Source organism: Silurus meridionalis, chromosome 23 (genome assembly GCF_014805685.1).
Source record: "Silurus meridionalis isolate SWU-2019-XX chromosome 23, ASM1480568v1, whole genome shotgun sequence".
Lineage (NCBI taxonomy): Eukaryota > Metazoa > Chordata > Actinopteri > Siluriformes > Siluridae > Silurus > Silurus meridionalis.
In genome coordinates, this window is record NC_060906.1 from 10,937,762 (window position 1) to 10,954,846 (window position 17,085).

Here is a 17,085-nt window from a genome sequence, read left to right on the forward strand (position 1 = left end):
GCGTACGCACGTTTCTAGCCACATTTTGTGAGTACGCCACATTTATAAATGAGACCCCGAAGCTGTCCAGAGTTTAGCAGGTGGTGTGTCAGTAATAATGTTCCGTGAAACAGTGCTCCATGTGTAATTAAATGGACTAAACGAAAATAATTAACCTCGATGTTTTTGTATTTGAATTACTCGATTTCCTTGAGGAATTGTTTCAGCCCTAGTTAGAAGCAGGAAAAATGGGATTTGAGTGATTGAGTGAGTTTGATAAGGGCCAAATTGTGATGGCTGGACTATTGTGTCAGAGCATCTCCATAATTGCAGCCTTTTGTGGCATGTTCCCTGTCTACAGTGGTCAGTATCCATCAGAAGTGCTTTAAGAAAGGAACAGTGGTAAACCAGCGACAGGGTCATGGCTGACCCGTGTGGTCTGATGCAACAGACCAGTTACTGTAGCGCAAATTGCTGAAGAAGTTAATGCTTGACGGGTCAGAACTGCTTTGGAAGCATGTTTAAGATCTGTTCACTAGCAGGCCATAGCATGTGATTTATTTTATTTGTGTACTCATGTAGTATATACAGAGCCTCTGTGCGCTTCCATAAAAATAGAAATGTTCCATTATAGGATAAAGGTGACAGTCAGAATAACTTCAAACTGATTTGTCGTGACATCCCTAAAAGTGGACAGGTGGACCCAAACCATGGCAATAAAAAACTTCAAATGTCTCATTTACATCATTAAACTTGAAACACTATTACATCATAAAAAATGTCATCCAAATCTTTCACTTGATATGCATTATTTCAACATAAAACTGCCACCTTTGTTATAGCAGTCATTTGTTGAAATTAGCATTTACAAATGATGAAATATATGCTTATCTGAGTTGTCATGTGAACTCTAGTTGTTGTGTAGTTATGTGTGAAAATCACAGAAGGTCGGCAGGTATAAAAATTCGTAAACCACCCCACTTGACACCAGCAAATTGGTCGTGATTGCAGTCATATAGATCACAACTTTTCTTTATTTTGATGCTTGATGTGTCATTAACATAAGCTCTTGACTTATATCTGCCTGACTTTTTTTCTTGCATTGTGGGCTGGTTAGATACTACAGGTGTAAACGTGTTTCTCATCAATTGGATGGTGAGTGTAGTATATTGCATAAGTTGCATTTTGATGGGAGGTTAAGATTTTGTTTTTCTTCACATCAACAATAAGTAATTTCTTTATAATCCAATCCTGCTATCTTCCTGTGCTGCACGTAATATAATAGGAACTAAAGGTGTGAGGTGTTTCTGTGGTGCTGAAGAAGGAGATGCATAATAAAATAAGGGCTCGCATGGTGTGAGTCAGATTTTATAATGGCCTTATGTAAAGGGAGCTGATCATTAGAGCTGGACGCATTGTGAGCAGTAATTATAGTACTTCATCTGAGCTTTAAAGACCTATTCACAAAGGAGAACTAGGTCATCTTCTTTGAAGGTTCATGACCTCACTCCAAGCCTCTTTAGCCTGAATGGTGGAGAAAACTAATAGAGCAATGGATTATGTAATAGTAATGGTCATATGTTACACTTATTACAGTGTTTTCTATGTCCTATAGTATACTTGTTAACACTTTTTAGTTAATAAGTGTTAGTATTAATGTAACCAGTGGTCCTACATACCTCATATGACACTGATATTGCTTATTGACTGATTGAATTATGACTCATGACTGTATCCTTCTCTTCTTGTCCTTCTCTTTCTGTTTGCCCTCTCTTTAGGTTATGTGACGATGGGAGCAGTGCCCCCGGGCTGGGCACAGCAGCAATTTGCAGCCCAGGCCCCGCTGGCATTCGGAGTTCAGTCACCAGTTCCCATGGCTCAGGTGTTGCCTGGTGGGCAGCCGCTCATATGGGGCCAGGCCAACCTCTTTCCTGCTACGCAGCAGCAGTGGGCAGCTATGGCCGGAGCCCACTTCTCACCTGCTGCCTTTGTGCCTGCACAGACCATAGGACCACTCCCAGCTGCCATGTTTCAGGCGCTGGCACCCATGGCCATGGCAGCAGCATGTCCCCCTGCTGGTCCTTCCCCAGGTACGCCAACTGCAGGCACCTTAGCTTCTACGGCCTCTAGCCCGCAACATGGAGAGCACTCATTGCCTGGACAGACCAAGATGAGCAAGGAGATGTTCAAGGACTTCCAGATGGCCAAGCCTCCTCCTGCAGGTACACGTAAAAGCGAGCAGCCGAGTCTGGTATGCACCACAGATGCTTTTACGAGCTACTTCAGCCGGGTGGGACTGGCACAGGACAATGATGACTGTGATGACTTTGACATCTCCCAAATGAACCTGACGCCTGTCACCTCCACCACACCCTCCACTAATTCACGTGAGTTGAATGCATGTTAACACAAACATAGCCTATTTAGTATTTTTTTTTGTTCACAATATTGGTAATTTGTGTTTTCAAGCACTCTTGCTTTTTTCATTTATGGCCCAAAATCACCTCATTTGAAAGTTGATCTTTAGAACAAATATCAACCATGTCATCCATGAGTGGCCAGAAGTATAGAAATAGGGGTGGAAAGCTAAACATTTATCTTTTTCCTGTCTATCACTAGCAAATTAAGAAAGCAGTTAATACTCTACTTCGAACATGTTCAGATTTTATGTCTTTAATACAATGCATTAGGTTTGAGACATTTACTTGTCTCTCCATCCTCTTGCCTCCAACCCTGAGTTATGGTTGCTGTCTGTGTGGAGTTGCTGTGCAGGTTAAAAGAGGTTTTACTTCAGGTTCATCCCATGTGCAAAAGACGTGCTAAATGCGAAGGCAAATTTCCATTAGGTGTGAATGTGTGCACATGGCAATCCAATCTAGGCTGCTGGGGATCTACTCTGGATCCAGATCACACCCTTGTCAAATTTGAGCATTTATCAAAAGTCAGATAGTGAAAATTAGCTTGAACTACTGCTTTAACTTTTGTTGAGTCCTTGAGTCCAGCTGCACTCCTAGAAGCTGTATGGTGGCATACTGGTGATATAGCTCCTTATGGAGCATGAAAACGACAATAATGAAAAGGAGAGAGATAAAGAGGGCTGGTTAGAGAGAGAGACAGAGAAAGAAAGAGAGAATGGAGAGAGAGAGACAACCCCATCTGTGCAGTGCTGCAAAGTAGGGAAATTATTACCAATCTCAGGAGAGTTATGCATTGTGCGTTCTGGTCTATTTAGATCCTCATATTCCTGTTATGCTAATTACTGCTGTGAAACACTCTTGTGCTATTCATGCAAATAATCACACACACTGTGTGAGGGTCACACTCATTTAGGAACTGACAATGAACGAGCATGAACCATCAGGCCTTTTGGGTTGTTTGGGTTAATACAAGGTTGAGAGCTGTTATTGCACAGAGAGCCACTGATGATGTCAGTGTGGATAAAAAAAATTGATTCTAACCGTTATATACCCTGTGTTATTTTTGGATGAAAAGTGGTGAAAAAGTACGTCAGATTCTAACCCAAAATGTCTGTGTTCATGTTAGAATTACTGATCAGATTTATGAAATTAGCAAATGAACCAAGTGTTTCCCAAACTAATAGTGATGATAAAAGGAAAAAAACAGGGGGAAGCAGTGCAGTTCATCTTTCATTAATTGCGAATTTGCTTGTAGCTATTTAGACCAGCAGACAGCATAAATCTGCTAAGATAATTAAAGAGTTGTGATCTGCATCCACTTAAACCATTACCGTTCATCAAGCAAATGTCTGTCATGCCTGCCATTACCATGAAAGTCAGAGGCTATAACTACGCTTCATGCATAATAGATGTTTGCAGTCTGTAATGTGCCTTTTTAACTTTTTCCGTCAAAACCCTCTCCTTCTAAATATCTTCATGCACATGTGCAGCTACAGATATTATGTTCCCTTTTTTATGTGTTTTATGTTGCAGACAACATCAATCCTAATACAAATAAACCATAAACAGTACAAGAGCTCAAAACCAGAGAAGCAAACCTTTATCTCATTAAAAGCTTTGTAACTGTGAGTGTGTGAGTTGACCTGACACTGTAATTTCCCAATTAATTAATCAGAATTAAAATAGTAAAACCTGTAAATAATCAGTATTTATGTTTAGCTAGAATTTTAGTTCCCTCTTAGCCAGTGGGGTTAGCTCCTGGGATCCAGAATGCAAGAAAACAGGTTATAACCAGCAGATTAGCAAACGCTATTTCAATATGCTTTTTTTTTTTAATTAGAGGTGAGGTCATGTTATTTAGGGAGGTAAAGGAGAGACAGATAGCGCCAGTGCTAACAATATTGTGTAGGTCACCTCAGATGCTGAATTGTAATGATTGTTGATTTTTTTTTGTTTGTTTGTTTGTTTTGGCAGTGAACATAATCGGATGCTTAACTGAGCCCATTCGATTGATACATACAGAATATATATAGCGTACAGACATTGACTAGGCAACTACTCAGTTGGTCGATTTGTAATTATATGGAATTACATTTGTGGCAAAAGTATTTTAACTTTTCAAGAAACATACACACACAATGAACAATTTCAGAAACTGAAACCAAATAAACAAAGTCCGTTGTTAACAATGTTTTTGTCTTTTTGCAAATCATGGTTTATAAATGCACTGTGCTAGTTTCTGTTTATGCTCTTAAGTTTTCATCGCTCTCGTTTGGAGAGCTTTCTGAATGCTGATTATGTTGAATGAGACTAAAACCATAATAACCGTATTAGTTATAAACTAATATAATAACTATGTAAGACAGTAATTTCCATTACAAAGTACGAACATTATAACTCAAAAATTTACTAAAGTCTTGACTGCTAGACAGCCAATGACAGTAAAGTGCAGTCAAGCCCCACTATGACAAGTAGTCTCTCATATTTAAAAACCTAACTCTGGCACCGAGATCACTGTTTTCAGTTAAAAAATGCTTTTCTTCTTTCTCCTTGCCCATTGATTAATTGTTTCTTTAAAAAATAAAGGTTTTGTTCAATACATTTGCCACAAATTTAAATCCATATAATTATAATAAAAAATACCCTCAACACACACTGTTTCTGTCATTTTAACTATTGTATTAATAATAAACCAAATCCAAATGTTATAATTTATTGCAACTATAAATGATATTATTGTGTGCTTTTACCCAGCGCCCACACCAGCACCTCACCAGAGCTCCCCATCTAAGGCATCGTCGCATGCCAGCGACCCACCCACTGATGATTCGTTCGGGGAAGCAGAGGGCAGCCCGAGCCGCAGCGGCGAGGAGGACACTGTGAGTAAACCGCAAAATCATCATCACCATCATCATCACAAAGTAGTATTTGGTTTTAGTCTTTTTGGACCTTGCTATAGGCACATTGTATCAAAAGTGTTCCAAATGAAAAAGATTTTTGTTTGTTTGTATGTTACCCTAGATTTACACATACACATGCAATCAATCATATCTACTATTCCTAAAGGTCAGATGTTTGCATAACCAACATGCACCATTATTCTAATGGAAGATCTTCACCTTTTCATTCTATTTACAGAGGGTATGATACAAAAATTTCTTTTTCATAATAAGCACCTTTTGCTTCTTCTGAGGCATGTTGATAAATCACTGTGGATGTAGGCAATCCTGGGTCGTTCCTGAGATGCTGGGTCGTTCTTATTATGTGCACTCTTGCCACAGAAGGCCAAATAATGTGTCAAATTAGTCCTTGAGGCTGACAGAAAGGCCAATAGGGCTTCATTAATCATATTTAGATTCCTATTATATATCACATACTACTATAATGTAGTTATGAAATGATACATAAGAAAGAGAATCTAATACATTTTAGAGGGCTGCAGGGTATATATTATCTTTTAGCATTTCATATTATAACTTACTGTAAAGAGTCTGAATTCTTTAAATGTACAAATTAAAGTTTGTAAACGTAAGAGTTAGAATGCTGTTTTAGTTCTGATTCTGATTTACTAGGAGGATTTAGTTCAGCTTATACTGATACAATATAGAGACAAAAGTATTGGGACACCTGACGTTTAAACCCATATGTGGCTCTTCTTAGACTGGTACCAAAAAGTTAAAGGCACACATTTGTGTAGGATGTCTTAGGATGCGGTTGCATTAAACATTCCCTTCACTTAAACTAGGAGACTCAAACCTATTCCAGCATGACTATGCCCCTGTACACAAAGCCAGCTCCATGAAGATATGCTTTACTGAGTTTGAATGGAAGATCTTGAGTGGCCTGCTATAGAGCTCTGAGCTCAACTCTATTAAACACCTTTGGGATAAATTGGAATGCAGACTGCACCCCAGGTCTCCTCACCATACATAAATATTTGACTTTACCAACACTTTAGTAGCTGAATGAGCAAAAATCCCCCCAACCAAAATCCAAAATTTATTGGAACATATTCCCAGAAGAGTGGAGGTGATTATTACAGCAAATCGGGACTAAATGTGGTATAGGATGTTCAAAAAGCACAATCTGATAATCATGTGTCCACAAACTTTTGCCTATATAATGTATACTTTTGCACTCCTTCTAATCCTGTGGCATAGTTGAGAAAGAAGCATGATTAGGAAGCATAAACAATGCATTTGCTCATTTATTGCTAGTACAAATGAAACTGAATCGATCAGTGTGCCTCTGCATTGCAACTGTACTATTATTTTAGACATTTGGTCTCTCTCTTTCTTTTTCCCTGAGTCATCAGAGACTCCTCTCTTGTTCTCTTTTCTTTTATCTTCCTGCTGAACAAAAAGTTCAATTATTTTGTTCAAGTTATTCTCACAGTAAAGGCTGCGTCCTCGTTTCAGAGTTGGAATAACACACACACGCACACACATACACACAGGTGCTAAGAGCAAAGTGTCAGGAGGCTATTAATTCAGCAAGCACTAAAGTGCTTATGTAATGCAGCCCTGAACCTTTCACATGAAAACATAACAATGTGCAGAATGAAGAAAGTGAGATCTCACGTGACCATTAACACACAGAGTGGAGGGATGAATAGATGGCAGTGTGAGTGGAAGGATAAATATGAAAAAGATGAATGGATTACTTGGTGCCGTTTTGCCCCTGATTACCTTTTTTTCTATCACATTTCATTACTTTATTTTTCCCTCTCTTCTTTCTCTTGCTCTATTCTATTGCCTTTGGTTTCACTTTCACTCCTTTTTTCCGTCCCTCTCGTTCTTTTCCTTTCTTTTTTTCCCCCTTGGTTTCACTCATCTGTTTGTCTTTATCATCTATATTTCTGCTTCTCACTTTAATTCCCTTCACTGGTTGTCTCTATCCTCCTTCTGGCTTTCATAATGATTCTTATCTTGTTTATGTTGCCCCAATTTTTCTATCACTTTTTTATATTTATTGTTTGGTCTATTTTCCTCCATCATCTGTTTGTTCTTCCTTCTCTCTCTCTTTCTACATTGTCTTGTTTCTCTCTTTTTACTCTTCTATCTATCTATCTATCTATCTATCTATCTATCTATCTATCTATCTATCTATCTATCTATCTATCTATCTATCTATCTATCTATCTATCTATCTATCTATCTATCTGCCATCCCTCTCTGTTTCTCTACATTTCTTTTTTGATCTAATTTATTCCAACATCTGTTTGCACCCACCCTCCTTCCTCCCATTTCTTTCTCATTCTGCTTCCTTTCTCTTTCTCATTTCTCTCTGTTCCTCCTGCAGGCTAGAGACACACAGTCTCCGAGTGTGAGTGAGCCTCAAGCAGAGCCCGGTGGCTCTGAGCTGGACAGTCCTCAGGTCGGTAGCTAGATAGCGGCAGGTCGGGGTAGGTATCTGTCCTCTTTTTCTTCCTCCTCTTAATGTCAGCCTCCTCCAGCCATGATGCAGTGTCGGCACACCTCCACCTTGCCACGTCACTTCATCATCACATTAGTCGACTACATAGTGGCTGAGTGCTCTCTCTCTCTCTCTCTCTCTCTCTCTCTCTCTCTCTCTCTCTCTCTTCTGTCCACTGCCATCCCTTCACCCTTGCCTGCTGCTACCTACGATGGTATGTGCCTCAGTATAGTTTTTATTTTATGTATGAGAAAATGTTCCTTTATTCCCACAAAGCTGCCTGAAGTGTGTAAGTATCAAAATGTGTTGAGTAGACTTGATTTTGAATGACAGTCTGGCATAGCATATCCACAAACATCACAACACCCGCCATCGATGCATCTGTGTTGTCGTGCCATATTTATGCCTTACCCACATCTCATCACACACAAGTGTGTTCTACTTTTTAAAAGTGTGTGAATGTTTGACAAATGTGGAGTTTGTTTGAATTATTCGAAGTTCACTAACAGCACATCACAATCTCAGGATGCTTCACTGTTAAGCTTAACAAAACATACCATGCACGCCACAAGTCAAACTGACTTGTCTGACAATTTGACTGACAGCTCTGTGCTGTTAAAGTGATTGCGAACACAAAGAGAGCATTAAGAAATGCAATACAAAAATGGAAGGATTGCTATTACATGTACACTTTGCAAGTATGCTAGCTGTACACAATTCGCAGCTGAATTTTGCCAGTGAATGATGTTTCAATTATGCTTTCTTATAAGAGAAATACAATTGCACATGTGTATATATTCAGCCCTTGAATTTGAATAAAGTCTAGAAAGCGCTGCCATATCAAAGAGACTTGATGTGTGCATTAACCAAAGACTAAATCAAACAAGTACATTCGGGCGTTACGATTTTCTCACAATGACTGTAGCTGCATAATATGCAGGCATGTGCCTTACTGAATTCTGAAACATATTACATTCTCTATAGTGGGTAGCTAGCTACTGTCGTAATATAACATAATAGTAAAGGTAATATTCAATGTTGTATATTTATGAATCACTTTATGCAAGTAATATAAACTGAAGAAGCTGTAGTGATTATGCTAAGCAACCAATTCCCCACAAAAATGCTAACATTTTATATAAAGGCATTATACAGTTTGTTTAGCTTTCATACCATGTATAAGCATTCCAAAAAATCTATAATAATCCTTGAGGGTTAATGAAAGTCACATTCATGAAGGGTTGAGACCTCTTTGTTGAAAGTATTTCTGTTCAAGTATTAGTGAAGTGGTAGACCGAGCACTTGCACACTTGCACATTTATGTAGTTATCTAATCAGCCAATCGTGTGGCAGAGGTGTAATTCATAACATCATGCAGATGCAAGTCAGTAGCTTCAGGTAATTACTATACCAACTATCAATAAATGTGATCTCAGTGATTTTAACCATCATAGGATTGTTGGTGCTGGACAGGATGATGTGAGTGTGTTTATAACTGCAGATCTCCTGGGGTTTTCACACACAACATTTTGTAGAGTTTACTCAGAATGGTGCAGTGATGTAATAAAAAGTGCATCCATTGAATGATAGTTCTGTGTACAGAAGACACCTTTTTGATAAGAGAGAGCAATGGAGCATGGGGAGACTTCTTCAAACTGACAGAAAGGCTACAGTAACTCCGATAACCACTCTGCACAATCACGATGCACAAAATGTGCATTCAAAATGTGAATCAAACAAGCTACAGCAGCATTAGACCATAGGTTGCATTTCTGTCAGCCAGGAACAGAACACAGAGGCTGCAGTGAGCATCGATTCACCAAAACTGAAACGTTGACACCTGGAAAAATGTAGTCCAATTTTTTAAAGGCACACAGATGGTCGAGAATGTGATGCCATCACATAAATTCATTGATCACGCCAGCATGAATGAGTTCAGTGTTCTTTAGGAGCATTCATTGGATCACACCTTTGGAATGTGGTAGCATGGGAGTTCTCTTTTATCATCTCGTGTTCGAGATCCACCTATGGGAAGGGCATCCGTCCCTGACCGCTGCAGAAGCATCCAATTGCACTAAGTCTGGCTTGACAGACAGGAGCACGTGCCCAATGGCAGGTAAGGGAAAGCCCCTTACATAAGTGCACCTGCACGCGCTACAATTCCTTAGTTGATATTAGCTTCCCGCAACTTCTGTAAATCCTACCTCACAGCTCCCTGGTTATCGGACCGCACTATTTGTCTTCAGGAGGACACATCTTTAGATCATCCTCCGCCAGATGTGCTCGTCCTTAGCCAGGTTAGCTTTCGCAAGCCCCCAGGCTCGCACCTTTTCTATAGGCTGCCTGCCTACTTCATAACTTTTCTCATGGCATTTTCTAAGTCAGCACCGGCTACACCGGTGCACAACCTGTCGCGAGCCTGCCCGGCTGTATGCGGCGCTCTCATTGCCACTAGGGATTCCCATCCCTTTTGCGTTGTCTGCCTGGGTCTTAAACATGCTCAAGAAGCTATCGACCTTCCTAGCGGAAGGTCCTAGCGCAGGCTCAAAGTAGCCACTTCGCAGTGCTTTGACTTTGAGTTGTCTGACTCGGACAGGGAGAAAGGCGATGCCACTTTGCACTTGGGGGAGGATTTATTACCGTTCGACCACCATTTCCCCGACAGACCAACCGGTTCTGGGGATGAGGACGAGTCAAGCCTCCTCGGTGGCTAGGATGATGGCTAGGCTCCCTCTGCCCTGCCTCAATTGGTACTTCTGGAGCTTTGTGAATGAGCTGCCGTGTGCCTCAGTATCGAATGGCTGGCTCTCCTCAATGCATCGGAGCAGCTTTTGGAACCTCCTCCCAGCATAAGAAAGCCGCTTCTTTCCGTTCTCCCTGCATGTGCAAAACAAATTAAGTATTGCTGGGGAGATCCGCTTGATCTGATACACAGTCTTGCAGGTCTTGAGTTTAAGGATATGGCAAGTCTCGGCATGGGTGACGCCCCTGTCATCGAGCCTTCTATTGCCAGACACCTCAACCCCTCTCAAGGCGGGCTGCTCGCCACACCAAAGCCTGTCCTACCAGGTAGGATGGATTGCTTCTCCGCGTCCATTCATCTGGCTTCATACAAAGCCTCTGCTCTTTTAATAAGAGCTCCCAATGTCTCCTCGCTGTTGTCCGAATATCAGGCCGAACTCCTGCTCGATTTGGGACAACAACTGGAGAAAGGGTCGCCATCACCCAATCTCTGGAAGGAGATTGTTACAGTTCAACCCTGCTAGGCCCTGTGGTAAAATGTCCATCGCCATGGCCATGGTGAAAAAGCCCCCTAAATCCGCTCCTTCTGATCCTAAACATAACAGCTGGCCTAATGCTTGGCCATAGGGGGCCCACGGTCCGCGTTCATAGGTGGCCAGCCTTCTGACACCTGTTCTGCCCTCCATGTTTACCCCTTCAATAAAAGGAGGCTCTCTTTCGGCAGTGAGTGCCAATCTCTATTTCGCACAGGCTGCGTGGGGACGCTCGGGAGTCACGTGACAGGCTGGCTGTATGTTTCAGCCCTTGAATGGGTGATTCACACAATCACAAGGGGTTACAGACTTTAGTTTGCCAGGGCACCCCCGCATTTCAACTGAGTTATTTTGTCCCACACAGGCGAGAGCTCAGCTCACCTTCTGAAAGGCAAAATCTTATCCCTCCTCGAGAAGGACGTGGTTTGAGTTGTAGCCCCTCACCTAAGCAATCAGGGCTGTCACTCTCGCTATTTCCTGGTCCCGAAAAAGGACGGTTCTCTCTGTCTAATTCTGGATCTCAGAAAAAACTTTCAATTTCAGAATGCTATCACACGGCTCTCTTGTACGTTTAATAAAACAGAACGATTGGTTCTGCTTAATTATTCTGAGCGATGCTTTTTCCATATAAGCATCTATCCTCCACACATGAGATTCCTTCGTTTCGCCTACCAAGGCGTGTGTTACGAATTCACGGTCCTTACGTTCGGGCTCGCACTGAGTCCAAGGACTTTCTGTGTGTGGAGGCGGGGCTTGTGCTGCTGAGAAAAGTGGGTCTCAAGATCCTGACATACATAGACGATTGGCTGATTATAGCTGATTTAAGAGAGAAAGTGATTCAAAACACTACCTGTGTGCTCGCACACATCACAGCGCTCGGTTTCAGAGTCAATGAGAGCAAAAGCATTTTAAGCAACACTCCAGCTCAGAATGTCATATTCTTGGGTTTGGAGCTTAATTCTCTTACAATGCACGTGCGCCTGTCGCAGAAGCGCATTCTCTCCCTCAAGAATTGTCTGTCGCAGTTCAGGGAAGGCGCAAAGGTACAGTATCGCACATGTCTCAGATTACAGGGTCTTATGGCTTCAGCTGTCCATGTCTTGCCTCTAAGCCTTCTGAGAATGAGGGCTTTTATGAAGTGGACCTTATCTTTTCATCTCAGCCCGTCGTGCATGTGCCTAAGTTATTTCCTACCCCGCTTGCAGTGGCATCATGTGCTGCTGTGCTGCGACAATACGACAGCTGTTCCACATATCAACCGTCAAGAACTGATGCGCTCCTTACCAGTCACTAGAAGTGTAGTCCCAGAATGGGAACTCTTTATGGTGCTGGAGGTGCTGGCCCAACAGCTTTTTGAGCCCCTAGGTGATATCACCCTTAAACTCCTGTCCTTAAAGACAGCTTTGCATCTGGCCTTGGCTTCCGCCAAACATGTCAGTGATTTGCCTGTACTCTCGGTTTATTCCTCGTGCACCAAATTCTCGCTCAATGGGGATGAGGTTTTGCTCAGGCCTAACCCGGCTTTTATGCCTAAATGCCCCCTATCTCTAAGCAACGCCTCTCTCATTGGCTTGTGGAAGCTATCTCCTTGGTGTATGAATCTTTGGCAGTGCAGCCTCCAGGTGGCTTCAGAGCTCACTCCACTAAACCTGACTGCCCAGCCCAGTTTATGCATGTTTTCAAGCATGTTAGTTTGTACCCTTTCCTGACACCCAGATTGGTCCAATTACATGTATATCAATATATATTTTTCTGCATGCAGCCCGCATGTTGGGTGTCATCAGGGTTTTAGCACGCATGTTACCACATGTCAAGTTTTTCATGGCTGGATCTTTCACCCTCGCAGTGTGTGAGGTCTACTACTCTGTGACATGCCAAACACCACCTTGAGGGCCGTCCTCTTGCTTACAGGGCCTCTCTGTGAGTATATTGGGCAACCGGGGAGTTGTCTATATCTCCCATAGGTAGATCTCGAACAGGAGAGATCCACCAAGTTTGCCCTGCTTGCTGCACGAAAAGCGAATATGCTCACCAAAGCAAGGTAGTGCGTGCTGGTGCCTTATGCACTTGGGTAAGAGGCGTTCCCTTACTTGCCATTGGGCACGAGCTCCTGTCTGCCAAGCCAGACTTGGTGAAATTGGATGCTTTTACAGAGGTCAGGTACGGATGCCCTTCCAATAGGTGGATCACTCCACTTGATGTTTCAGAGAACCAGGTTTACGAACAATAATCTATTGATTTGTAGCATAAAAGAACATCTTTAAAAAAAAAAAAAAAAAAAAAAAAAAAAAAAAAAAACAGGAATTGTATGATTCAATTTACACTTGGACTCGGATCTCAAAGGAATGTCTCCAACATTTTGTGGAATTCATGCTTTGGAAATTGAAGCTGTTTTAAGAGCATTGTGAGGTTCTATATGGTATTAATACAGTGTTTGTGATAAATTAGATGAAATTCACATTCACACAGCAGCTAACATTGAACATAAGCGGGAGGAAAAAAACTAACCTGAACTTGGACCAAACTGATGTCATGAATGACCAAAACTATAATCATGGGTAGACAAATGATATACTTTACAATGAGTGCAGTGAACTGCAGATATGTATACAAACATGACAAGGAATGTTGAGGTGAAAATGCTGATGGGAATTTTTATCCCTGTCATATGTATATGATATATCATCAGAAATGACTGGTTTGTCACACACACACACACACACACACACACACACACACACACACACACACACACACACACACACATTGTCTTTCTACAATAGAAACTAAAAAACTAAATTTCACACACACACACACACACACACACACACACACACACACACACACACACTTCTTTCTACAATAGAAAGTGTTTGTGTGTGTGTGTGTGTGTGTGTGTGTGAGAGAGAGAAATTTGGGTTTTATTTTCTATTGTACAAAGACAAAGCCTTACATAAATTCTCCAGCAGTGCTACTTAAAGACCAATACTATAATTATAAAGGTGTTAAAAATGCCCACTGTTAAACATTTAGTAGTAATTGATTGACAGTCTATTAACAAAATTATTTGGACACCTGACATTTCCTGCCATATGTGTTTCTTCTCCAAACTGTTATCACACAACTGGAGGCACACAATTCTATAGAATGTCTTTGGATGCGGTATAATAAAATTTAGCAGTTAATTGAACTAGGAGATCCAAACCTGTTCCAGCATGTCAATGCCCCTGTGCACAAAGAGAGCTCCATGAAGATATAGTTTATATGCTTTGGAGAGGAAGATCTTGAGTGGCCTGCTATAGAGCTCTGATCTCAACCTTACTGAACACCTTTAAGATGAATGTGAATGCTGACTGCACCTCGTCCCTCCTCACCTCCTAACACCCTTAAGAACAAATTGGGACTAAATGTGGAAAGCGATGCTTAAAAAGCACATACCAAACTTATGACCCGGTGTCAGCAAACCTTTGGTAATATAGTGTATCAGTCAGACTGCCTCTAGTTGTGAAGGCAGGTGGGTCTCAGGTATGGTTAATTATTTAGCCAATGCTACATATCTGGCTTATGAAACTAATCCTATAATATGCACTCTGGGTTCAAGAACATCCAACATATCTATGATGCTGCACTACATTATTTCAAATCTGAATGGTGGGTCGGCTTATCGTGTAATTTAGTGTTCTGAACTGATGCGAGCCTTCCTGAACTACTGTAGTATGCAGCTGTAAACCCAAGTGTCCTCCTTGTTTAGCAGGCAGAGGGTTGAGGGAAGACACGGCTCTCTGGCTGTACTGTATAAACTTTCATAATGTGTGAAAGAAAGAGAGTTGTGTGTCACTGTGTGCATGCACCATGATCTACCTGTCTCAATGCTAAGGTGTGGGGCTTAATAGTGACAGCTGGCCACTGAGACACGTTCAGATGCTGCACCTCTGGAAAGAGCAGACTTTATGCATATAAGACTGTTTTTTACACAATGAAATGCATAAAAAATCTCCTGGAGGGTTGGTACAGGGTTATGTTTACCACTGGGTAGCATTACATCTGTCCATATACATCTGGGATCTGAGGAGACAAGTTGCTTAAGTTTTGGGAGCAGAATATTATCCCATATGTATGTTGTATTTTTTGTTTTATGATTCACCAAATGTTTTCAAATGGTAAAAGGTCTAGACTGCAGGCAGGTCAGATTCTGTAAGCACCCAGATTCTTCTACTACCAAGCATGCAGTTGTAGAATTCAGATAGCATTGTCTTGCTCAAATATTCAAGACCTTTCTAGAAAAAATATGTTTTCTGGATGGAAGCAGAGATGTGGCTTTTTGAAATGAGCACTGATAATAGGACAGATGGTCCCTCTCTTCTTTAGTCCAGAGGACGTGGGTTTCATGGTTTTCCAAAAAAATGATCTGACCATAGAACAGTTTTCAACTTTGCGTCAGTACATTTTTAAATGAGCTTTGGTCCAGAGAGGTTGGAAGCGTTTATGGATCATGTTCCCTCATACCTTCTTCTTTGCATGATAGAGATCTAACCTGCATTTGTGGATTACATGGTAAACTGTGTACAGAGACAGTGATTTCTAGAGGTGTTAATGCCCATGCAGTGATTTCCATTACAGAATCATGACTGTTTTTAACGCAGTGCCACCTGAGGGCCAGAAGGTCACAGGCATCCAAAATATGTTTTCACAATTGTTTCTTGTGCACAGTGATTTTTCCAGATTCTTCGAAACCTTCAATGATATTATGTATGTAAATGATGAAATATTCCACTGTTTGCAATTTTATGTTCAGGTAAATCATTCTAAAATGATTATCCCAATTTGTAGACACAGTCTTTCACAGATTGGTGAAGCTCCACCCATGTTTACTTCTGAGAAACTCTGCCTCTCTAATATACACTATTTATACCCAACCATCTTACTGACCTGTTGTCAATTAACCTAAATATTTGCAAGATGTTTCTCCAAATAATAAATTTTAATAATAATTTTTTAGGCTTTTGTTGCCCTGTCCCAACTTTTTTGAGACATTGTATTATGTTTTTATTTAGTTATAGGGTCCCAACATTTTGGAATTGGGGTTGTAGAAAATGTCACCATGTGACATGGATTCTCTAGGCTGCCACACATCGGTGTGTGTAAGGAGAGACAGTGGGAAAAGGAACTGTTACAAAAACCAATGACAGGTGTGAGAAAGCAAATCCTGGCATTGAGCACCAAAGAGCAAAGATCTAGAAAGGCTAGATAGCTGGATGGCGCATCCACAGATTTTTTTTAACTGTTCGTAGCAGACTGCTTTTCTCAGTCCCTGTAGAATATCTGTAGCAGTACAGATGATGGCTTTGCTTCTTCTTGTCTTAGTAGGTATGTATGATAGGAAGATGACATCGGGAATAGGTGTCACAGGCGGTGTGTGATTGTAAAGCGTCATGACTGAGATTGCCTTTTCTGTAGCAGAGATCCTGTGTTCAACGTGAGGTCTATATGCTCCCAGTCTCTTTTTTTCCCTCTCTTTTGTAATACTTGCTTCTCTTTTATTGTGGGTGTAATGTCCATCCTGGAGTCTGTCAGTCTGTTAGGTGAGGTGCTTTTCTTTTCTCATGTTTTTTTTCACTTGTTTCTCTTTTTCTCTTTCTACCCTATCTTTCTCACTGTGTGTGTGGGGATGAGGGAATGAGTGAATCATAATTATCGTGTTGGTTGATTCACTCACTGGTGTCAAGCTTATTTGTGGGTTTAGATGGACTGCAGGCAGGACTCTGGGCTCCCACTGTGAGTCAGCTTTCTTTTCTGTTTTTGAAGCTGTCATTCTTTTCATTCTTTCTTTGTACCTGAGAATAACACACAGTGCCTCCTCCTGGGCCTTCCTCCTCTGTCTTGCTCGCTACACTGTAATAACAGGATTGGTGTGAAAACCGAAGCAGGAGGCATGGGGAAAAGCCTAACTGGATGAGGGATGCAGTAGCTATAGCTCCAGCTATAAAGCCTTTAGTCTT

At 41.3% G+C, this 17,085-nt stretch overlaps 1 protein-coding gene across 13 annotated transcripts in view; it reads left to right on the forward strand.

Annotated features, from left to right (window-relative positions):
• Positions 1-17,085, forward strand: part of dab1a (DAB adaptor protein 1a) — a 368,118-nt gene that overhangs the window by 347,470 nt on the left and 3,563 nt on the right. For 10 of the 13 annotated variants that reach the window (XM_046836335.1, XM_046836333.1, XM_046836337.1 and 7 more), the window contains 3 exons: positions 1,758-2,366; positions 5,151-5,275; positions 7,698-7,772. In XM_046836335.1, coding sequence (XP_046692291.1) covers positions 1,758-2,366; positions 5,151-5,275; positions 7,698-7,772 — 809 coding nt within the window. Of the gene's footprint in view, positions 1-1,757; positions 2,367-5,150; positions 5,276-7,697; positions 7,801-17,085 lie in introns of all 13 variants that reach the window. The other 3 variants (XM_046836336.1, XM_046836341.1, XM_046836339.1) reach the window with 2 other exon arrangements.